This window comes from Spodoptera frugiperda, chromosome 7, assembly GCF_023101765.2.
Source record: "Spodoptera frugiperda isolate SF20-4 chromosome 7, AGI-APGP_CSIRO_Sfru_2.0, whole genome shotgun sequence".
Taxonomy (NCBI): domain Eukaryota; kingdom Metazoa; phylum Arthropoda; class Insecta; order Lepidoptera; family Noctuidae; genus Spodoptera; species Spodoptera frugiperda.
Genome location: NC_064218.1, coordinates 7,545,865 through 7,569,577, shown reverse-complemented (window position 1 = coordinate 7,569,577; position 23,713 = coordinate 7,545,865). Strand labels below are relative to the sequence as shown.

The following is a 23,713-nucleotide window of genomic DNA, read 5'->3' as shown; positions in this document are numbered from 1 at the left end:
ATATTATGAGTTTATGCTTTTATTTAACCAGGGATGGTAAACCATTGGTATACATTCTATTGATGACACCTAAGAAAATATTTGCTAATTGTATGACTACCAAAGCCCTTGTGATGTGGTGTTATAGCTTCAGAGGGCTCAATGGAGCTTGTAAAGTTGTACTTTATTGTATAACGGTACTAATATGCATCGTTGTTGATTTGCTCTGCTATCAATTTATTATAGCGTTTCTACTTTATCATCGAGCATGATAATTAATTGAAGAATTGAAGTGATATGAATGAATATGCAGATTTGTTTTGATGTAAAAACACGGTTCTATTTAATAGTGTTTCATACCTCAGTGCGTAAGTTTTATTTTTGTAATCAAAGCTTAAAATATTTATAAAGCAATATACACAGGGAAATACAAATTAAACACAAGTTCTAGACCAATTTTTATTTATTTAAAATAAAAAGCTCATTAATTACATAAATTATGTGCGTTTATAATTAGAATGATTTAAAGAAAATGAAGAGTAAGCGGGTATTGATAAATTGAAAGAATCAATGAAATGGTACGGCCTTACGTGGACATTTAAGTACTCCTATTACAAAACTTGAGACAAAGTAAATACAAATGAAAACCTGAATGTGGCTGGCCTATAAAATTGTATATTTAATAACACTAAAAAGATCTATAAATGCAAAACTCTAAATGAGTATACAGTAGAAAAAAATACATCCAAAGGAAAAGTTATCATTATAGCTCATTTCGTTCAAGTCCCTAAGTTTACACAATTTGTTAACCTTACAACTATGGTAATATTAGACAAGTACAAAATGATATTCCATCCTTAAAAATATCTATTCGTAGCCTATAACTAGAGTCAGTTGTATATTCATTACAATATTACGTTAATTGTAATTCTTAGTTAACACACCAGCTAATCATGATCGATTCATGCAATATAAACAGCGATTCGTTAAAATGGCGGTCCGACGGTGACGTCATCGCCTTCCTCAACAGTAACCTCATATGTACTTCACACACACACGCACTACCTATAAATATAACGTGTATGGAAGATCTACGCTAAAGGCTAAAATGTTACACTTTCGATATGTTTTATTTTAAATTACATTAAATAACAACTGTGAAACAATGGCACATTTTTAGCCAAACAATTTAATTACTGTTGTTTTGGTACATTAGCAAATAAATTAAGTGTAGTTTAGTTTAGGTAATTGACAATATGTCAACTTGAAACTTTGATATATTTCCACGAACATTATAATTATTAATTCAGTTCACATAGTTTAGTAATATTCGTGTAGTTAGTTAACATAAATCTCTCTCAACTGCCATTTGTAAACGATTTAAAGTTTAATACGAAACCATTCACGCATTCGATTGAACTTCGGCCTTATTCTAAGAGCTAATGTAACATCATCTACTTCAACAATAACGCTAGGTACTTTATTTTATTGTGAAGTCTCCAGTTTTATAATATAATTGAAAAATGACGTCACGCTACCCAAACCGTTAGGAACGAGTGTCTGCCGTGACGTGCTTACATTATAAGAAATTCGTAGTCACATTAAACTGTGCACAATTCCTTAATTCGTCGACAACGGGTTACTCCCCTAACTAATTTATAAATGCATCTCATTAGAAGTGCGTACATGCTGTCTAAGTATTTAATATATGACAGCGCGCAAGTTAGAAATAAATAAATCGTAGAAAATAACTGCCGGTGCTCGCGTCGACTAGTTAAACGATATCGCAGTATTTTAATAAATCGAAAGTATTTCGTAAATAATTAGTTCACTATATTGACGGGATTGATACGCCCCTGGTTATGTCATCAACTTGTCATTATGTAAGATCGAAGTTAGATGGCAGACATGGGAGGGGGGCGTTGTGAGTGGATTTAGGGGGGTACGTAAGGGGGTGGTTTTCTGTAGGTGGGGGTGGCCTTAGGGCGCGCGGGTTGTGGTGTGCGTGCCGCCGCGAAGGGGGGCGGAGGGCGGTAGGGCGCGTCGTCCGAGGCGCGGTAGTCGGGCGCCGGCGGCAGCAGCGGGGGCTTCTCGTCGCGCATGATGACGGGGCTCTTGTGCGCCGCCTCGGCCTCGCCTCGCTCCTCCAGCTCGTCCTGGAATATCACCGGGATCCCCTTCGACCGGAACGCCTGCCTCTCTTCTTCGTCTCCCACGCTCATTTTACCTGCAAAAACACACGGTTATGTTTTGTATTAACTCAAACACGACACTAAAAGCGAGCTGTACTGCTTCCTGTGCTTGCTTTGTAATCGTTTATAGCCGATCTTGTACTTGTGCAATGCTTTTGTGATATTGTTTTGAATACATGTTTGATAATGGCGCCCCCAAAGGGTCATTTTCGTACCAAACTATTTTCGATGTGAATTTTGACTTGTATAGCAATCAACGGTCAAGCTTTTCTCTTATAGGGTGTATTATAGCGTAGGCAAGCGACATAATGTGATTACACTGTTGGATATAACGCAGCGAAAAATTTTGACGATTAAATATAACTCCAATACGTGAAAAGCAATAATAAATTATACTCAAAAATAATGTGGAACACTAAAATGCTTTATCATTTTGAATCACCTTATTATTCAAGCATTGTCACCTCCTACAGAATTAAACTAGACGTTAGTTTACCCTTGTACACATTGATTTATTACACTTTGTGACCGTATAGGACAGGCATACACTACGACTTCAAAAGTTTATCATAGAAATGTACTCTAATGTTTGCTCGTCCTAAACAGTCTAGTACTAGAGTAATACAAGCTATTTACCTGTCCTCCGCCGCCTATACAGCACGCAGGCGATGATGGCCGCCAACAGAATCATGCACACTATCACAATGGCCGGTATGATGAATGTCACCAAGTAATTCGGGTCGGCAGCGTTGCTAGCCTTATTATTCTGCAAGTTGGGTGACCCTGACCCATGCACGTGTACTGAAGTCTTAGGTATCTTCGTGTTTTGTTCAGCACATAGCCCGAGAGGTATGAGCCTTATGGACATGACCTTAAAGTCCTTATCGAAGACATGATCGACGTTTTCTTTGAGCGCGCCCCCCATTGAGCCTCTCTCGTCAACTATGATCATTTTGCGTAACTCTTCGATCTCCTTTTTAGGGCATCGGTCCATTGGTAGACTTGTGTTGTACCTGGAAGAGGAGAAAGTTTGTGTTAAAGTTGTGTGTAAAAGAGTTTAGGTCTATAATGGCTCTGAACTTCACGGTATAAAAAATATATTCAACAAAGTAAATGTTTTTTTTTGTCACTGCTGGAGGAACTTAATCTATAATATAAAAATAAGTCGAGTTTTCCTTCCTGACGCTATAACTCCAGAACGCACGAACCGATTTCCACGGTTTTGCATTCGTTGGAAAGGTCTCGGGCTCCGTGAGGTTTATAGCAAAGAAAATTCAGGAAAAAAATACATTGGTGGCGAAACGGAGTTCGCCGGGTTTGCTAGTTTTTAATAAAAATCCTATCACTTTAGAACTTTAGAATAAGACTTGTAGATAAATAGGGAGAGAGAGAGAGAGAGAGAGAGAGAGAGAGAGAGAGAGAGAGAAAGAGAGATGGAGAACTAACCAAATGATAGTAGTAGGATTATTGGTGATGCTCTGTATCCTGATGTTGTCAGTCTCCTTCTGTCCGAACAGGGCGGCCAACTTCTCAACCACTTTGCGCTTGTTGTTGGCATCGTACGCCAGCATGGGGAACGGATACTCCATGGTCATTTGGAACTCCACCGTCGGCCTGATGGTCGGCGCCTTCACTACTTCTACTATCAAACTGTCGTAAGCGCTCTTCTTGCTTGAGTCTTCTGCAATCTGAAATTGATAGAAATATTTTTATTATGGTGTATTTTCAAAAGTTTTGTACATAAAACTGTATGTACGAGAAGTCAATGGAGGATAATGACATACCATATACATATTAAACGCACTTTCAAAAGTGTAACATTGGAAAATAATAAAACTTACAGTGTTGGCAAGATTTTGGTCTTCAAAGACTTTCATAGTATTTTGCAGTCATTAAACGATATACCATGGAGCCATTAATAGTTCTCCAGGTCACAAAGTCCTCTTGAGTTGTATTCAGAGTTTTTTTATGATGAAAATATAAAACCACCTCTTTTTTTAAGTCTGTTAAAAATAATGAAACTGTTATTTGTCCCTTACCAGTTGATACGACACGCTGGCCTCGTCACTAGGTGCGGGTAGTCCGTAGAACTCCTGGTTCTTGGCATCGAACTGCAGCCAGTGGCCGGCGGGCAGCTCGGTGCGGTCGCTGTACCGGAGGGAGAGGGACAGGCTGCGGGTGTCGCCGTCTTCGGGATCAAAGAATGTGTCCTGAAAATTAAAGGATGCGTTTTAAAACTTGGGTTCTAAATGGCTTCACGTATTTTTTTTATAGGTCTAAAGGTTTCAAATTGGTTGTATACTTTTAGATTCGTTTTGCATAGAAAAATGATAATGGATGTGCTACTGAAAGAACACAGTTTAGTTTAGTAGTTAGTTGAACACAAATATTGTATGACACTATTGTGGAGACAACCAAGTTGTTGGACGACAATGATTTATTACTATGATCTATTTGATTAAATATGATAGATGTTAGATGCATGTTTTAATTTTCTTATTGGATATAAATTATTTGAATTATAAAATGTAAGTATGTCCATTTTTTTTGTCTTTGCTAGTAACAAATATTTATTTTAACAAAGTATACGCTCCTTACCTCGGGCACTTTATAGACGAGCAGATGTCCGACGGTGGCGGTGAGATGGTCGACCTGGTTCCGTGTGACGGGCGGGTATGTGTCGGGGGCGCGCGTGGCGGGCGCGGCGCGCGCGCACGGCCCCGCGCCGCGCCAGCGCACGCCGCCCACCTTCAGCTCCGGCTGCATGGCGCGCGCCAGACCCGCCGACGGATTACCCGCCTCCGTGGGCGACTCCATTATCTGAATATAGCGAGAAAATGTGCTTAACAATGCAATAATCACAAATAATACCAAAATCATTTCTTTCACTACAAACGCATGTTCTGTTTAATTACATTCCATTATTATAATGAACTTTGTATTAGAGACAAGAGAAATAATGTGATTTGCCTGTAATATGACACACAGATAGATAAAACATAATCTGCTTTTGACCTTGAAAATTTTTTACATTCTTTTATAAAATTTTTTTTAACAACATTTCATTGTATTTAACTCACCTTCATCAACCTATTAATATCATCCATAGGGCAGGCAGGATCCTTAGGCAGTGTATCATTAGTCCACACGAACTCACACAAATCACCATTTTGCGTAGTATTGAGTACAGTCAAATGATCCATGTCAGTGTCCCTGAACAGGTTAACAATGCCTTCTAGGGCTCTGATCTGCCAGTCAATAGCATTGTTGTACTCCTTGAGAAGTTTGAACTCTAGTATGAACTGGTGATTGATGGTGCGGCCACTCTTGTGTTGCTGTACGGTGATGTCCAGGGGCCCGCGAGCTACCAGTCCTTCGCTGTCCTGAGCTTCTACTATGAAGTTCCAGCGAGATACGTGGGCTTCTAACGGTCTGGAATAAGGAGGATAGTTTTGAAGTTTTATGACCAGATTTTGTCGAAGGTAAAAAGGGAATCCTAGTAACAAGTGCTTTTATTGCTTTAAGTAATTGATAGTATTTTATGATCACGCTTACTGTTGATAAGAATGAGTAGATACAGTGGTAGATCATAGTCAGTTTTTTAGAGGAATGGAAGTTTTTCTATGTTTATTGAGGAACTAATTTTGATGCAGACCGTGTATCCTTAGTACGAGTTTGCTTTATATTAGCTGGCGCGAATGAACCAACCAATCAGATTCGTTTTCATTCAACGTAAATTAAACTCGTACTAAGGGTACAGAATGTTACAGATTTTCAACCTTGTCACTCAAAAAATGTAACTGCATCTTTATATTCTTCATTACTTTGATTAAATGTACTTACAATCCATAAACTTCTCTGGCGGCGGGTATGAACTGTATCCAGGAGTTGTTGCTGAGCGGCACGTTCTCTGCCTCGTACATCGTGAACGTCAGGTTGCTGCCCTCCTCCGGGTCCGTGAACAGGTCCGCTGGGATTATGTACCTGTCAAGGGATAATTCAATTATTTATGGACATATTTTGGATAGCGGAAAGCTATAATCAAGAGATTGTAGGTCTAGTAATGTTATGGGATAGAAAGAAAATATCACCATGTAATCGTTTTCCACTAAAATTATTTTTATTCAAAAGTCGTTGTTTTCGTCAGTTATGTGATGAGTACCATGTTATAGGACGCAAGCCTATTTTCATACAGGTAAACACTGGCAAGTGGTATTTTTTAATCTATTGAATAATGAAATAAAGTTCTTTCAAACTAGCCAAGCCAACATTAGGGGAACATATTAACATATTATCTTATACTAAACTTTATACTTAATATATAAAGCTGAAGAGTTTGTTTGAACGCACTAATTTCTGGAACTACTATTGCGATCAGAAAAAATCTTTTTGTGTTGGATAGTCCACGTTGTAATTGTAGGCTATAAAAATCACGCTAAGATCAATAGGCACAGCCGAACGGGTGAAACCACGTGGAAGTAGCTAGTTGAAAATATGCAGAATCTAAGTTAAGTGACATACCTGAAAGCCTTGCCGGCGGTGATGGCGAGTTTCTTCATGTGGTGTTTGAGCGTGGGCGGCTGGTTGACGGGCATCGCCCATGTCACTGTCTCTGTGGTCTGACCGATTATTGTACTTCTACCCTCTGTCGGGTTCGTTTCCTGTGTCGGTAAAAAGTTGATGAATATACAGTTTTATTACGTAGATTTTTCAGTATATTTTGAGTTGATTGCTTTTTTTTTGGTGATGTGAGATTTAACTTTAAAATTGTTCATTTAAAATAGAAAATATAAATATGTATGTACAAAAATGGCGAAAGAAACACCGCAGTGCATATTCACACATACTTTTGTTCAGTTAAGCAAGTTTTTGCAAATAGAGATAGATAATAATTTACATTAATAAAGAATTTCTTACAAAACGGTCCCACAATATACAATAGAGAAGAAATAGCAAGAATTTACACCAAAACTAAAATCTTTGTAGATTCCCCGCACTAATAAAAATATTGTATTACCTGTTTGCCAATTAATAATAATAATGTTTTACTTGTTAATTTATTAATTTTGAATTTAGAAGTTGTTAATAAATGTAATGAAACCCAAATTGATGGCCAATCACAAACACGTTCAATACTCCTAGTACGAATTTGCTTTACGTTTGAAATAGAGTGCGTTCGTCGCTCTGATTGGTTGGTTTATTCAAGCCGGCCAATCAGATCGCCGAACGCGTTCTCGTTTCGATTACTTTAGACGTAAAGCAAACTCATACTAAGGGCACAATTCACACACGATTCGTATTAGTATTAATGTATGTACTAGGAAACTAAGACACCTGGTTTTGATACTTGATGTGATGATATAGGACGCTACGTGGCTTTAGTACTTATTTACGTCTACGCACTAAGCATGGCGCTGGGTACCGGGAACATATTTCCAATGTGTGTGTGATCTTGCACGTATCAAGTAGACTAGTATAGAACACGATCTATTACATTTTTCTTTAGAGAATATTAATTAATCTTCGCGTGGAGAAAGATCTTCAGAACGGAAATATGTCCCGGTTGGATGTGCATTCCCACTACAGACCTGTTTGGTAACCTCCTGTACAGTCGTCTCCGGAGCTTGCGTCGTGGTTGGAGGTGGTGGCGGTGGTGGTGCCATCGTCGTCGTCGTTGATGAAGTAGTCGTAGGCGCCGGACTTGTGGTAGTCGGAGTAGTCGGGGTAGTCGAAGGTGTAGTCGTCGGCCTCGGCGTAGTAGTCGGTTCAAAGTACGGCGTAGTCGGCGAAGGTAACTCAGGCAATGGAGACGGCGACGGCGATGGTGACGTCACAATATCCCTTTCCGTTGATGACGACATCGGGGGTAGTTCGTTCGACTCACGTATTATTACCGTTTGCTGAAAGTGCCATGCGGACGCTCACACGATGTGTTGTGATACAGACGTTAAGACAACGTTATAAAGTCCAGATTCGTATGCACAGAAAGTCGAAATGTATGTACAGGAAATTAGTCCCAGAAAGATAGAAGTTTAGAAGTCCCAAGCTTTTATAATATTTCTACTACTTTTTACATACGACCCACCGAATAATGTACCGTTGTCTACGCGTCCAAGATTAGTTGAGAACATATTTACATACAAAGTTACTCTAGATGGGGAATGAATTACGTGAATCCCTCAAATACCCGATGTTAAGAAAATCAAACTCGCACACAAATTAGTTCCAAATTTTACAGGAGTGAGGTTAAGTAAAATGAGACCTTATGTTTATAGCAATACATACCAATTCAGGTTCTAGGGTGGTGGTTTCTTGGACGACGACTGGAGCTAAGGTGTCGAATCGTCGAGGGCTTATAGGGAGTGTTGGTGCGACTGACATGTTAACGTTGCTTGTCTCCGAAGGTGAAGCTGACAGTGCGGTGATCCCCACTTCATTGTGCTGCGGAAATATATGACTTTAGTTCTTTCTGTTAAGGTTCAATGTTCTGTGAAGTGTACAGGTGTAGCTATGTGCTGTTAGTCACTGTCTGTTTGTGACTTGAGTTGTTAATCGCCTACTATGAAAGTTTGTTTTCGTTACAACGATTTTCATTGTGATATGTTCTGTACCCTTAGTAAGAGTTTACGTTTAAAGTAATCGAAACTAGAGCGCGTTCGGCGCTCTGATTGGCCGGCTCGAATAAACCAACCAATCAGAAGTGTTTATGTATTGCTTGTAAAATGAGTAACATTTTTGGTCGTTGGTTTTGTTATTTCATAGTAGGCGGCCCGTTTTTTGTCTCTAATAACTTAATTAGTCAAAAAGGGAGTGTATGTTAAGGTACAAAAGTTATCTAATATCAATATTATCACAGTCATGCTCAGTGTTTACAAACACATTCTAATTTCTACGACAAATGCACTATTTCAAATAGAGATCAAATTGCATTGACAATAAATTGATAAAATATAAAATTAAACATTCCAATAATAATCTAGAACATATTCTATACACATATAGAGGTAGAACTAAACACATTCACGTTAGACTAGCTGCAATACGGAATATCATAAAATATGTACAGGATACATTTCAAGACCTTAGTAATCTAAGTAGACAACTAGACATACAGTAAAAATATACCTGTTTTGGATTAGCTTCATTCTGTTTGGAAGATCTAGCTTGCACAACCATTTTTAGACAACGTGAGCAGGTTAGTGTGAATTGAATTGAAATTGAGTTTCTGTTGTGTTAGCTAGAGTTTAAACAGACTCTTTCGAGCCAAAACTGTTAATAAATTAAATTCTAAAACACATTAATAAACTACTTCTATTTGCAAACGTAGCATGCGACCGGGCCACAACACGCACATGCATGACACGTAAACTCGAGAGCGGGTTACGACAAACCTCTGTGGTATACGAATTAGTTGTGGGCTCAGGAGTGGTTTCCTCGCGGGCTTCCTCTGTGGTACTTGGTAGGGCACTCGTTGGGGGAAGTGTAGGGGGATTTGTAGTAGGGGCTGGGGAGGGGGACGGGGGTGGTGATGGGGGAAGGGGGGAGAGAGGGGGCAGTGTGGCAGGGGTCGGCAGCGGAGCGGCGCTCTCGGTCTGAAACGTGTCGGTGCTTGTGTGTGGCGCGCCGGGGGCCGGGGGGAGCTCCCCGTGGTGGTGGCGGTGCGGGTGCGGCCCGGGGGAGGGGGCGGGGGGAGGGGGGGCCACCTGCGGCACAGCCGCGACACACACGCACGTTAGTACTGCCACCCTTACACGTACCCAAGAGCGCTGTCTGTGGTTATTCCACATGGACTCAGATATTAAAGCGGCATCAGCGTCAACTTTGAATCCCTTCACAAAGGAATTAGCTACACGACCAGGAGGTAAAATTGTTAGTTCCGACTGGTACTCCAATGATACACCAATACAGGTCCAGTTTCCCCGAGACAATCTGGTTCTGCAGTCCTCTACAATTGATCCTAGATTCAGTTAGTCTAGAACAGCCATTTGTTATGCAACACTATAAGTTTATTTATATCAAAACATGAATTAGGTGCAAATTCAGTGCAAGTTTCATTGTTATTGCATTGCTATATGAATATTTAATAATGCAGATTTATAGTGAATCGGTGTACAATATCCGTGTAGAATAGCAACAAAGTGCATTTTAATTTGAACTTTATTGATCGTTTTTAAAGTGTAATGTTGATTATAGTTGTTTGACCGCGCCCTTAATGTTCTTAGTCCATGCGTTCACTCGCTTTAGCTTTATTTATGCTCCAGTTAGTCTGTTTATGTACAGTGATAAGCATTTATGTAAAGCGTTGTTATAACCACACACAAAGCTCAAAATTGTTTTTAGGTATAATTATTAGGTAAACTTAATTAACAAATTATGTTTAAAGTCGTCGCAAGTGAAGTGGATGTTAAATGAAAGTTAGGATTGCATGTAAATTATAAAGGGTTCATTGGATGTAACATGTATGAGTGATGTTGATTCTCTTGTGAACTTAATCTGAATAGTCACTCTTTAAAGCTACTAGTAGAGGTGTATGAAAGTCGATAAAGGTAACAACGGACTATGTAACATAGTCAATCGCAAAAACAAGATGTAACAAAGCATATTAGCTTCTATTTAGTCACTCTTTGGAGTTGAAGAGAGAAGAACATTTTAAGTGCTGCTTGCAATTAGCTTACCGCGGTGTTTATACGAATATCTTGGGACTTTTCTCTTGATATATTTATGTAAAAAAAACAGGATTTAATATCGTTTTCTGTGTTGATATTTCGAAATTAGGTATTTAGAATAAACAACCAAATTAGGTTGATGATTCTCGATTTTTTAGAATCAATTCCTGGGTTAGTTAGATAAAAATATATAATAAAAAGAGCGACATTCAAAACCAAGTTCTAAGTTCTGTACAAGAGAGTGAACTTCAGTGTAACACAAAATAACCGGGTAGGGTTAAAATATAACGTTTTTTTTTATAACCAAGTGATTATTATATGATACTTCATTCAACATTCCATGCTGTGGATCTTACGAGTCGCTATATAATGTGGTGACAGAAAAGTGCAACATATGCATTCCGGATATAATATATGGGATGACTAAGTTATTCGTTGGGAAATACGAGCCTTTTATAAGTATAGTATGTATTTAAAACTAAATGCGATTTGATGTATGATGAGATTACTGTAGAGCGAAATTGTGGTAATCAGTTTAATTTTAACCGACTTCAAACAAAGGAGGTTGTTTCTTTTAACCTGTATGTATGTGTGTATGCAAGTTTGTGCGCGATTATCTCGCGTTTAGCTGAACTGATTTTGATGCAGTTTTCAGCATAATATTTTTCAGACTTAGGAGAAGATGTCGGTTCGCAAGTTAACTATCGAAGGTAAAAGGTAAAAAACTGTTTTAAGTATTTATTAGCGATGTTGATAAGACGTTTTTATATATTTTTTAACCATTTTAACGATAGTGATGGCTTTGACATACCATCATGTATTTGAAATATCATCATTATTAATCTGAACACATTTAAATTATCCATTAAGTACATTTATTGGCAATTACAAGGCTTTATGTTTTCGTTCAGTATTCTTATTGGCACTTCTAATGCCTGTTTTAAATACACGATGTGGACACGTGTCGCAGTAAACCTTTGTTTACACTTACATACATAACTTAAACAAAACAATTATTTCTTTATAGCTGTATGTCCCAACGAATAAAAACGAATGATGCATAAAGTTCTAAGGAATATAGAATGTATGACAGTCCCACACTAGAATAAAATATGACTTGCATTGATTAAATAATGATTCATCTGTTTGAAGAGAATCAAACCCTTATGAAAATGTTAGCAGATGTTTTATGAAAGTGTTAAATGGAAATTAAAACCTTCACCCAATATAAATAAATACCATTTTCCAGTAATCAGAATGGAATAATCCAATTTCCACTGAAGCCATAATTATTATTATTTGTTCTAGAAACTAGATTCATTCATTTAAATAGACATCAATAAAACATCGATCATACTTCGTGGTTTGTCTATAACATATTGCCTGTATCTTTTACAGGATTGGCAAAGATACAACGCTGTCATAGGTATACTGTCATAGTCATAGATATATATTATATAGACGTCCATTACACATCACAACAGTCATAGTTAGGAACTGAGTTCATGACAATGTCTCTATATGAAAAATACTCTAACATTGTAGTAATTTGCGGTCATAAAAGACCTTCGCTATGAATCATCAGTCTTTATTTACTTAGCGATATGGTTCATTTTTGTTTCGCATATTTTCATCAAAATAGATAAAGGTATTCCAAAATCTACTTTAGACTATAGTCTTTATTGTCTGAGCAATGTGGTTTGATTTTATACCACATATTTTTTGCCCAATTAAAAATCTACTTTATACCAATAATCACAAGGTATATATTCCAACACATATAGTGACATTGTCCAGTATTTCAAGTGTATGGCGGTATGGCGGTGAGGCGGCGTACTGACCAGGTTGGTGATGCCGACGTCGTTGTTGGCGTATCCGTCCTCGTCGTCGTTGTCGTCGTAGCCGCTGTAGTCGGCGTCGGCGTCCGCGTCGTCGTCCTCGCCGTCGTATTCCGCGTCGTAGATACCGCCGCCTGAACCCTCCAGCTGGAAACATTCATTATGTTTTTGGTGTAATATTCAGTGTAGAGGCAGTAGATACAGACATAATCAAAAGCGACATGTGGTGATGATAGAATGGGATGGATTAAAATAATAACCAGTAATGACATTAGTTGTATCTCTCTGTTTTTTTAAGCCAATACAATCAGACTTTTATGTAGAGGAGGAACATAGTTCAGCCGTGGAGTGGAATATCACGGGTTGTGCTTTTCATTGATGCATTGATCATTCTTAATGATGCCTTAAAAACTGCTTACACATCTGTAACGTCTGTCACCACGACGATCTTTGATTTTTTTTTTTATACAAGTCACATAATTTTATTACCTGTCTCTTAATCCTGGGTGTCGGCTGAATGGACTGCAGCCTCCAGCCAATGACGGGCAGCCTCAGTACATGCGCCAGAGTGCCGTCCCGAGCCTGTTCCCGCAGGCCCGCTACTAACACTTTGTGGTGATTCCATAGCTTCTGGCCGCAACCCACCTGTACAGAATAAGGATGTTTTTATAAAAATCATTCATACATATTTGTATTTTATTCTTATTATGTAAAGCTAAAGAGTTTGTTTGATTGAACATGTTAATCTCCGAAACTTCTGGCCAGAATTGGATAATTCTTTTTGTGTTGGATAGTCCAAACACAAAACATCAGGCTTCGATCAATAGGAGCCGAGTGGACCGTTGTGAAAACGCGCGGAAGTAGCTAGTTTGAGATAAAGATGAAAATTGTGTAAAAACTGATATCTGATACAATATTTTATAGTGATTTCTTTACAAGTAAAGAATACTCTACTTTGCTTGAGTATACTAAGGTCTAAGAGTGGGTCTGACAACACATGATCTGATATACAAATTTCCTTATGATATCTCGTTATGTACCTACGTTTTGTACGTGTCCAATATTTTTAATTAAAACACCAGACGGACATAAAAATGAGTATTACGCAACTACCTTATTGTTGAAAGAAATGAATGAGTTTATAGCCCCCAAGACTACAGTAAATAGACTCATTAATTATGAAATACATTGTAATATAGTTGTAATTGACTTACATTAAGATAGATGGCAGTGGTGGCGTCTCCGAGCCGGCGTTGAGAGGAACCGGTTCCACTCATGATGGTGTCTGCGTGAGCTTCAGCCTTGTACGGCTCCATCCAGAACTCATCCTGGAAATTATAGAAGTATATTTTAAACTAGTAAAAGTAAATGTTTAACTAAGATTCTTATTATTATTGATTAATTTAAATTGCTTTTTAAAACTTCATATTAAATCAAAATAACTAAATAAAAAAGAATTTTATTTTTTCTAATATTATGTATAAACAATTATTATCTGGTTGGACAAATGCAGTGTTCTGGAATTGGGCAAAATATGTTTTCTCTTTGTAACGAAGCTTACAGCATTGAGAATTAAATCTATCTTTGATGGAGGATCACCACTACAGACTATGAACAAATTTTCATAAGACGACAGCTAACTGCCCACATTTAATGTTTTGTATCGAAAACAATTGCTAAGCACTGGGTTAAGTAACCATAAAATGACTCTGAGAACGACGGTTAAAGCCAATAATCATGTTTTTCTAGACTTTGGACCAACTCACCCCATCAAGCGCCATGAAGCTGGCGAGCTGCATGAGCGCTCGTATCCTCTGCCGGGGCGCCACCTTGTGGAAGGAGCCGTCGACCATGATGACCAGCACCAGCCGGCTCTCCTCGCCCACGCACGACCCATACTTCGAGTGAGGCCTGTCTTGAGCTTTCTTCACCTGCAATTGTAATAATAGAATGGTTTATATTGACTAAATATTTACTATTATTATAGTATTTACATGTTAATGATGCGAGAAAGAGACTGCACGATTGGCGCGGTGGCTGGTCAACTGGCTGCCATACAACGTGTCGATTCCTGCACGGAGCAACTCTTTGTGTGATCCACAAATTGCTGTTTCGAGTCTGGGTGTCATGTGCATGTGAACTTGTATGTGTAAACGCACCCACAATGGCCTTTTGCAACACGAAAGGGGAAAGATGATTAAAAACAAACTGAAGCGTATTAAGATCTAACGATAACTTATAAACATTTTAATACGTACATTATAGGAATACATAGAACATCAAATACCTATATAATGATATTGATATTGTATAAAAAATACATGTAAACGATGCCTAAAATTATTGAAACGGCAAAAAATAGCTTTTAGAAAGTTACCTCGATACGTAGGTCGTCAATTCTCAAGAGGAAAAGTAAATAAAGACAAACTGCGGATAAACTTTTTATAAAAAAGTAACATTTTGTGAAGTCTTCTCACAGATAATATTAATAAAAGCCATCAGAGTAGGCGGAATACTGCGAAGTGTACCGCCATTTTTCCTTAAAAATATAAACCCCTATATCAAAGGGAAGTCTAAATATTCCATCGCGAAAATTAATTAAATTATACTCAACATCCAAATGAACAGACATTCAAATAAACTTTACGGATCCAATCTTGAGTCTAATATCACGTAAATGACAAAAAATGAGGATACAATTTCCGCCTAATCATTACCATGACAGTTAAAAACGAAAATGGCGGGCTTCAAGAAAAATGTTGCCATATTGAAATAAAAATTCATTTATTAGACACCGCACCCCTGTGGGCTAATGTAATGTAATGCCAATAATATAATTGAATGGCCGTATAAACAAGCCAACTGTCGCAAAACTTTACTTAGATACATGTACAGTATGTAGTTTGAGTAATAAGCACTTTAATTTTATGGGTGTAGTGTCGCCAATGAATAAAATGATTGATTTATGTTTTACAGTCCACAACGGTACTCATTCTCATGTGTTAGAGTCCATTTATAAAGTCTATTTCACGATGAGTGACCATGTCTGTGCATATTTTAATAGTAATAGTAACTAGGTATGCTATTAAACGGACTATCGTCCAATAAACGGGTGGTTGTTTCACAGAAACTATCAATTACACAATCACGATATATCTTTGTAATTGGCGGGTATTACATTTCTGTTGTATGACCAACTATCATTTACTAAATGTGACGTCATTAGATACCGTACCTAATACATGGTTACAGTATGTATAACGTAAGGACATTTTTGAGCGTAATAGGACATAAGTAAGTACAAGTAGTAGTGGTTATTCACTCCGGTAGTAAGGAAGCGGGAGGTGTGTATGAGTGACGTCACTTATACGCGACAGGAACACTAAGTCCACAGGACGTTCCTCTTACGTCATCGACTATTATGCTAACGTAGTGTAACCGGGGTACTGACCGTTACTAGAGTTCATAGTTCCTCTATTCACTGTACGATGGAAAACTCTCAAAAGCTGAATTTATGGGTTACTTTAGTTAAATTGAGATTTTATAAAATTCACAGCAATGGGATGTCTCTCTTCATTCGATTTTACTGGTAATAGAGTAGAGAGTGGAATAAGAGTGGTATTAGCTCTACTGGAAATGAAAGCGAAGATGCTACGTCTAGACGCTAGACCGAGCGTTGAAGGATGATCTCCAGAACGAAACAACTACAAAATTCCAGCTTGTTACCGGTTCTTTATATTCCTATAACATAAATATGAGTCACGATGTTAAATATGAAATGTAAACAAACCTCGATAGTAAAGGAGTCGGTGGCGGTGAGACCGCGCGTGTTTCCGTGCGCGGTGACGGTGAACGTGTGCGTGCCTAAGTCCTGCTTTTGGGGCACGCCGCTGATCAGACCGTGCCTCGAGTCCACGGCCAGCCAACTAGGCATGCGTCGACCATCTTCGCTTCGTACCTGGTTAAAAAAACGTATGAAATAAAAAGATTTTACGTAATAATATGAGTACTAGTATTAGAAGTCATAAATGTCGAAATATTCTGCGAGCACGAATGTGCTTTTGCGAATCCATGCATTCAAGTAATCAAAGAAATTTCTCGTTTCTCTACAAAGCTTTATGTATATTGCTATTCCATTTTAAGCTATCTACAGCACAAGGCCCAGTTTTCCTTTACGGCGTGAGATTGCAGACTCTGGCGTTCAGCCGAGCGAATGGAAGCTAAGTGCATCCACATCCATACGTCTTGTTTTATACGAGTTTTTAACGCCAGGACCGTAAGAGTACGTGTATTTTTAGAGCGGATTTCTTCACAGAACTTAGGCTTAAGTTAAGCTCAGTTATAAAAGAGTCTATTTATTTTACTGTTGCCTACCGCAATTTAATAAATAGGTAAAATGTTTTACTTCACCTACCTTATACGCTACTACTTTTCCCGAAAATGCTTCCTTTGGGATTTCCATTCGGAACAGATGTCCCACATAGGCCGATGTGTCGGGCACGCCCCATAACCTTCTTAGGCCATTTTTTGCGATTTCAGAATGGTTTGCTGTTAATTCAACCTGAAAGGTCAACCATAAAACTTTACGCTTCTATTGTTCAATCAGTAAATGTTTGTGTTCTCTATATACAAATAGTCGCATGCGTGACGTAATGTATGATTAATATTCTGATATAATAGGGGGAAATCCTGTAGGTGTATTAGGAAGTGTTATTTTGTTGGATATAAGAGTGTACTGACCAGAAACTCTTCGCTGTTGTCGAATGCGAAGTCGTCATCGTGCCTTGTGAGCGCGAGAGGACACAGCATGAGCAGAGCACACGCGATGTACCGCGCCCGCCCCATCTCGCCTCCCCAACACTACCACACTCATAAACACATCTTGATCATCTGTGGACAATGTCATACGCTACTTTAGTACTCTACACAATCACACCTGTTAGTGTTTGTAAACAATGTTCTTTGTAAATCAATTATCGTATACTACCATAGATGCATTACTACCGTTACTACTACTATTTTCACGCGAGATGTTGACAGGAGCACTTATTCTTTTCAATGACTCAGTAGAATAAAAAACTCAAAGAATAATAGTCTCATTGCCTATTTTTCTAAGATGCATCCATATCCTCAACTATGTTATGGCACACTACGAGTAAGTTAGCCACGAGAATTTTCTAGATACTTTATACTAAAGTGGCCGAAGGGGTCGGTCAATATTAAAGAGCCTTTTGTCTGTCATGCAGTGACACTTGTAACATAAAGATTTCAAAAGGGTGTAGGCAGCACTGCTTTCAAGGCTTTGTGTTTCAATGTCATCTCATACCAACACAAAGGAAGCAAGTTGCTTACTAAAATGAAATATCCCTAACACATGTGCATATTAATTTAGACATTGTTTAGCTGTTGAGATGCTGCGTTTAAATATAGACAAATTTTCGTTAAATATCGTGTACAAATGACTTGGTAATAAAGAAGAAAGAGAAGGGAGGGCAAACGGAAACGACTCGGGTACTGTTACACAGTTAAAGGCGCGTGTTGGCGCATAATGATTGGACACAAATAGAATGAGCTTTTGAACGCTCCCCGCCTTGCTTAGCATGCTGTCGCGAAACCACTTCAGGGAATACTTTTATATCCCTTTTAGAATAATGTAGCCTTTACTTTACAACTACTCGAGACGAAAGCCAATATTGTAAGAGCAGCGTTTAATTCCAAATATACTTTAATGAGTTCCAGTTAATTGTGTGGCTATTTAAGGAGAAGTAGACAGACGATCCGACTCCGACTAAACTTGAGAGACAACAAAGCTTAGGTGTGGTCGTTAGTATACGAGACGCGGTAATCTGGAAGGCGACTACTAATGTACACAGAAATCCCACAGGGACAAGCCTAAATGATGTAGGTACGGTTTAGATACGGGCTTACAAAATAATGAAAGGTACAGTAGAGTATTCAATGATAATTTAGGAAATAAGTCTACACATTTTTAAGGGAAACGTAAACAAGCTCGTTAAAAATGATTTATGACGATTCCTTAAATTCTGGACATAACTCGACCACTCCAATTATTCTCAAGAAGAGCCCGCGACGCGAATACATTTCGGATGGGACGTGCTTAGCGATAAACGGTTGAGTAAGAGTTGTATTTCGTTTTATTAAAGTGTTTTTTCTATGTTTTGTTAAAATTAAGTAAATGTTGTTTTAAAGATACTTATATTATGAGTCAGTTAAGTCAGTTTGCTATGAACTCTAGTATTCTAGTGAATCAGCCACGTATTGGTTTATCAATATCGAAGCACACAGTTGCAGCACAGAGCCTGTATTCGACGCCGTGTTTAGCAATAAACCATACAGCCCCTAACACACAAGCTTAATAAAATAAATTGTGAAAAATGGGTGTATAACATAATATACCTCTACCTATCCCTCAGAGGGAAAAACGGGCACGCTGTTAGTTTTAGCTACATCGGCCTCGTACGAAGTTTGTGAATGATAAATATTTTTTACGTTAATCTGGGCGAGGGGGAGAAATTTTGCGGCCGTTGTGCGGATACAGGGGGCGGTCAATCGATTTCGATCGGTTAGTTTTTTATAAAGCTCACTATAGAGATGAGAGAACACAGGGGGATGTCAATAGAATTGATTCCATGGCTATAAAATAATGTCACACCTTTTCACCAATTCTGCCATAAATCCCTGTTATAGGGGCCAAGTTGTTTGCATCGGCTACTGTCGAAGAGTCGAAGATCTCTAAAATACTTTTAACCATATTGAACCTCATATTCCACCGTTGCATTTATGACCACTTGACCAATAAGCTGACATATGAAACGTTTCATTCAATCCGATCCCATTAAAATCAATGCCAAATATATCATGTTCTGTATTTGATGCCACGTACAAAAATATGCTTCAAAGAATCGAAGAATCGCCGGTCGATGACAACATTGCATTGGAATGATTAATGGTATTCGAAGAAGGGCAGGCATCCTGTAATTATTGAAGTAGAATGGAACTGTTTGTGGTTTTTTAAATGTTTTTGCTCATGGATCTTGGGTCAAACAGTAGGTTTTACGAGGACAAATAGTTAATCTATTTCTGTGGCAAAATATATCACATGATTAGCTGGAAGACTTTTAGAACAAAGGTTTCTTGAAAGGAGTATTGTGACAACCAATAGGCACGTTAGGCAGACGGCTTGGAGATAGCAGGCCATTGAAGGTTAAGAGAATGTTGTTACTCATCTCTGTTGTATAATCGCAGTTTTAGGACGTACCTACTACCCACTAGAGAGAAAATTTGGGCATGGGGGCCCTCTCTACAAATAGTGCAATGTTTAGAGTATTAATAACTAAAATAGAATTTCTAGGTAATATTATTACATTTATCTTTGACTTAAGGTGCAGATACACCGCAGCTGGTACGAATTAAGGCTGTTTATACTACACGCATAGTCCACGACTGTTTAAACTAAACTTGTTTCCGGCTCCGTTCGTGTATACTGTGATTCCATTATGCTAGTATGTCGTTCTAAGACATTGCATTTGATAATTTAACTAACAATATTCTTACATTACAAAACAAAATCATTCGCTAAATACTGAAAAGTTTTGTATTTCTTATGCGGTTGTCCACATGCATAGAGGATGATGTCAGGTTTAACCTTAAAAATCGTGAAGGTGTAACGGTTGAAGCTTTGAGTGCTAAGCTAGTTAGAAGCAAAACAAATTAGGTAGTATCTGCAGAACAATGTAACATAGCTAATTCAATAGCTATAAACCAAGTAGCATTTGTAAAGGCCTACTAAGTTTCCCAATCGTAAAAAGCCGAAACACGTGCTTACGACAGTTATACGACCGGGCTAGCCTTGAATTATCCAGCCATCCTCAAATTGTAAACATAATTAAAGACATTCAAACAAGAAACGATGACTAACATAATTTACTAGTACTTTTGTTTATTTGGCGGTGTCAAATGTTCTGCCGACTCTTAATGTAAACTGAGAATATTATTGACGTTACAAAAAAGGAACTGGTGATATCAAACAATTTAATGCTAGGTTATGTAAAAACAACATAGTAACAGATGCAGCAAAATATTTGATTTGACTGGTATTGGGAAGTGATTTCAAAATAGTAAATAAGATAAACATTTTTGGTGACGGAGAGACGAACTTAATACTATTAGATACAGAAGTGATTGACAGACAATAAAGAAGACAAGAGACGCAAGTCAACGACTGATTGAAAGCACATATTTTAGTACAATCGAAAGATATGCAATATATATTTTTGAAGGAATTTGACGTGTTTTGATTGGTTTCGTTTGTTGACCTTGTCGTGAACATAAATACTTATTGTAAGTAGAACATAAAAAAGTAAAACGTTTTAAAGTACGGCCGTAGTCATCGAGGATAGGACAAAAAACGAGCGTCGAAAACTTTTTAAGGGCCGACCATGGGACCGGCAGTGAGAAAGAAAATACCTGAATTTTTCACAGTTTAGGAACAAGTCTCTAAAGCATTTACTTTCTCGAAAACTTTATAAACGGTTAAATTTTTTTGGGAGTTGCTAACTAATTAAGCTTTGTCATAATTACTTGAAAGGGGGAATTGGGGCAGTTTTGTCACATGGCTTGGTGACTAATTTTCCTCATTCATTAAACAACTTTGATACTGATCATTCTGAAGCAAAATTTGTGAAATGTCTTTTTGATACAGGCACTTTCTATTTCAAGTTTGTAAGCGAGTTAAAGGCAGCCAACCACTCTGGCAGCTTACCCTTGGGTTGTGAGGGGACCGCCGACTAAGAGGGTTACCACAATGGATCCTTTCCCCCGACAAAATCTCGTCTGCGAGTATATACGGTGTACGTAGAGATTGTTCAATACCTCGTAGACTTTAGTGCCCTTACACAGCAAATATGTAAATTATTTCAACCGAACAATTTCTTTGGCACAATACAAACGGTCACATTAAAATTAAACAAACATCTAAACAGGCTGATAGAGATATAACCAAGCGACAATATTTACCGAGCTCAGCAAATATTTGCTTTGTAATCACTGTTTGTATTGCGTACTCGATTTTACTTTCTAACGTTACTCATTACTTTCTTTTAAATAAGGAAATTGAAAAGAATGTAGCCCTTCTTGAAGGGTGGATACATGATATACAACGTCGTTCAAAGCAGAACCCCTAATAATCGGAGTTTGAGCTTGGGGTGCAAATATTATGAGACATTCTATCAAAACTTCTCGTGTATCGATAATTAAATGTCTAGAGGGATAAAAGGGAGACAAGGGCGAATTCAACGTAAAAGTTAATGCGTCACTCCAGTAACTCCAGTTGTAAAAGCTTATGGAGTATCAGGTAACTTTTTGCGTAATGAATTGCCGTCTCACGGGTGGATTTTCAGCCTCTTAAAGAGTTGCCGTTTTCATTTCTCTCACTCCATATTATTCGCATTCACGATCCTCCGAAGGTATTCAAAGTCAGTTTTTGCTATATTTGGGTAGTCTAAGCATATGAATGAAGTTATGAATGCGAATTTTCCTGCGTGTTATATCACCCAACTCGCTACGTCACCAGGGGTATGAGAACGGCACTACATTCCGCATCGCGTATTTAGGTCAGCTGGTAATCAGGCTCGTCATAACGTGAATAATTCACCGTATCAGATTGAATTTACTTCTGTAATGTTCTTTGCGTGCACGATGCTATCTGCTCACAGCTCAAGTTGGTGGCACCGACTCTTTTTAATGATTATGACTATAATATTTATTATTTACTCCCCCTTTATAAATTGCTTGGGAAAGCGTGTTTGACCATGACATTTATTGGGGAATTAACAAACAATGGTCAACAGTTAACAGCAGTAGTTTTAAGGTTAAACAAGTCACTATTTAAATGCAAAAGGATTGTAATAACGATAAAACAAATCCAACCTTATATTTAACAATGGCCGTGATAGTCCTGTGGTTAAGCACAGTTTTCTTAAACACCTGCTCAAGCTTAGTTTGGGAATCACTAGTAATAACATTAGCGCAAATAAAAAATATGATGCAAGTATTAGATAAAGGTGACATCACATTAAATTTAATACTACAAATAAATTGAAAAACTGTTCCATCCTTTAACACCGAATGTTATTACTTTGTAGTTTGGAAAATATTCTGAGTAATATCATTCGGAGAATTCATTTTTAAAAGTGTGTTTTCGTAAGAAGTGTGAGTTTCGCGAAATGCTCCTCTCGAAGCTTTTCGGTAGAATTACATTTATCTTAAAATTCGTGAGAAAACGGAACAGGAAACAATAAACACGACGACTGTAACAGTTCTGATGAGTTCCTACGCAGTATGATTAGAATTATTTCCTAATTTTTCATTAATATTTTCTTCTTCTTGTCTCGTTTGTTTCAAAAGAAAGAACGTTTGATTATTATTTTCTTAGCACAGTTTAACTTGTCTAGATCTTAGAGAAACACCGAGACACTTTGTACTTCATACTATCGCATATAGCAACTGTCAAGAGTTAAATACAAAATTTTAGTGGCTAGTCTGTTCTTACAAGAGTAAGTCATTTTGCTAAGTTGTTAAACAAATTGCAATCACCTGTTTAAGTCGCGGCAATAAATTACAGGTATTTCTTAGAAGCACATCGTCTTTAGGTGCGGACGAAGGCAGACGCAGCGTCAGTCTATTTCGACGGCGGAAGTCACGTGGTGCACTTGTGCGTGTGTGCATCATAATGTCATAGTTCTCAGTATCCAGACGCTATAAATATGCATGTGTCTCTACGTTCGTGTGTTTATCGTTCTACGTTCACGTCCACCGCTAGACATCGATACCAGCCCACCCAAGCGACCATTGTGTGTAATCGCAAAGGGCAAAAAGGGGTAGTTCCCAGCGTAGGGGCGCAAAAACTGCAGGTGACATTCTAACAAATTACTTGCCTAATCCTAAAAGAAATCCGATTCTCGATATTAATGGCACCGTTTTTTAGCAACTTCATCAACGAATTTTCGAAGCAATTCCA

At 38.1% G+C, this 23,713-nt stretch overlaps 1 protein-coding gene across 8 annotated transcripts in view; it reads right to left on the bottom strand.

The window, feature by feature from the left end:
* Positions 1-424: 424 nt before the first annotated feature.
* The window catches only part of LOC118265744 (dystroglycan 1), a 75,262-nt gene continuing 51,973 nt past the window's right edge, over positions 425-23,713 (bottom strand). For 2 of the 8 annotated variants that reach the window (XM_050694714.1, XM_050694715.1), the window contains 18 exons: positions 17,416-17,565; positions 17,090-17,236; positions 16,466-16,633; positions 14,442-14,606; positions 13,890-14,003; positions 13,165-13,320; positions 12,679-12,822; positions 9,563-9,874; positions 8,457-8,612; positions 7,760-8,071; positions 6,693-6,832; positions 6,015-6,155; positions 5,252-5,603; positions 4,770-4,991; positions 4,211-4,381; positions 3,618-3,859; positions 2,808-3,184; positions 425-2,206 (listed from right to left, as the gene is read on the bottom strand). In XM_050694714.1, the coding sequence (XP_050550671.1) occupies positions 1,914-2,206; positions 2,808-3,184; positions 3,618-3,859; positions 4,211-4,381; positions 4,770-4,991; positions 5,252-5,603; positions 6,015-6,155; positions 6,693-6,832; positions 7,760-8,071; positions 8,457-8,612; positions 9,563-9,874; positions 12,679-12,822; positions 13,165-13,320; positions 13,890-14,003; positions 14,442-14,606; positions 16,466-16,633; positions 17,090-17,236; positions 17,416-17,520 (3,717 nt within the window). In that variant the 5' untranslated portion in view covers positions 17,521-17,565 and the 3' untranslated portion in view covers positions 425-1,913. The remainder of the gene's footprint in view (positions 2,207-2,807; positions 3,185-3,617; positions 3,860-4,210; positions 4,382-4,769; positions 4,992-5,251; positions 5,604-6,014; positions 6,156-6,692; positions 6,833-7,759; positions 8,072-8,456; positions 8,613-9,562; positions 9,875-12,678; positions 12,823-13,164; positions 13,321-13,889; positions 14,004-14,441; positions 14,607-16,465; positions 16,634-17,089; positions 17,237-17,415; positions 17,566-23,713) is intronic. The other 6 variants (XM_035578852.2, XM_050694716.1, XM_035578855.2 and 3 more) reach the window with 4 other exon arrangements.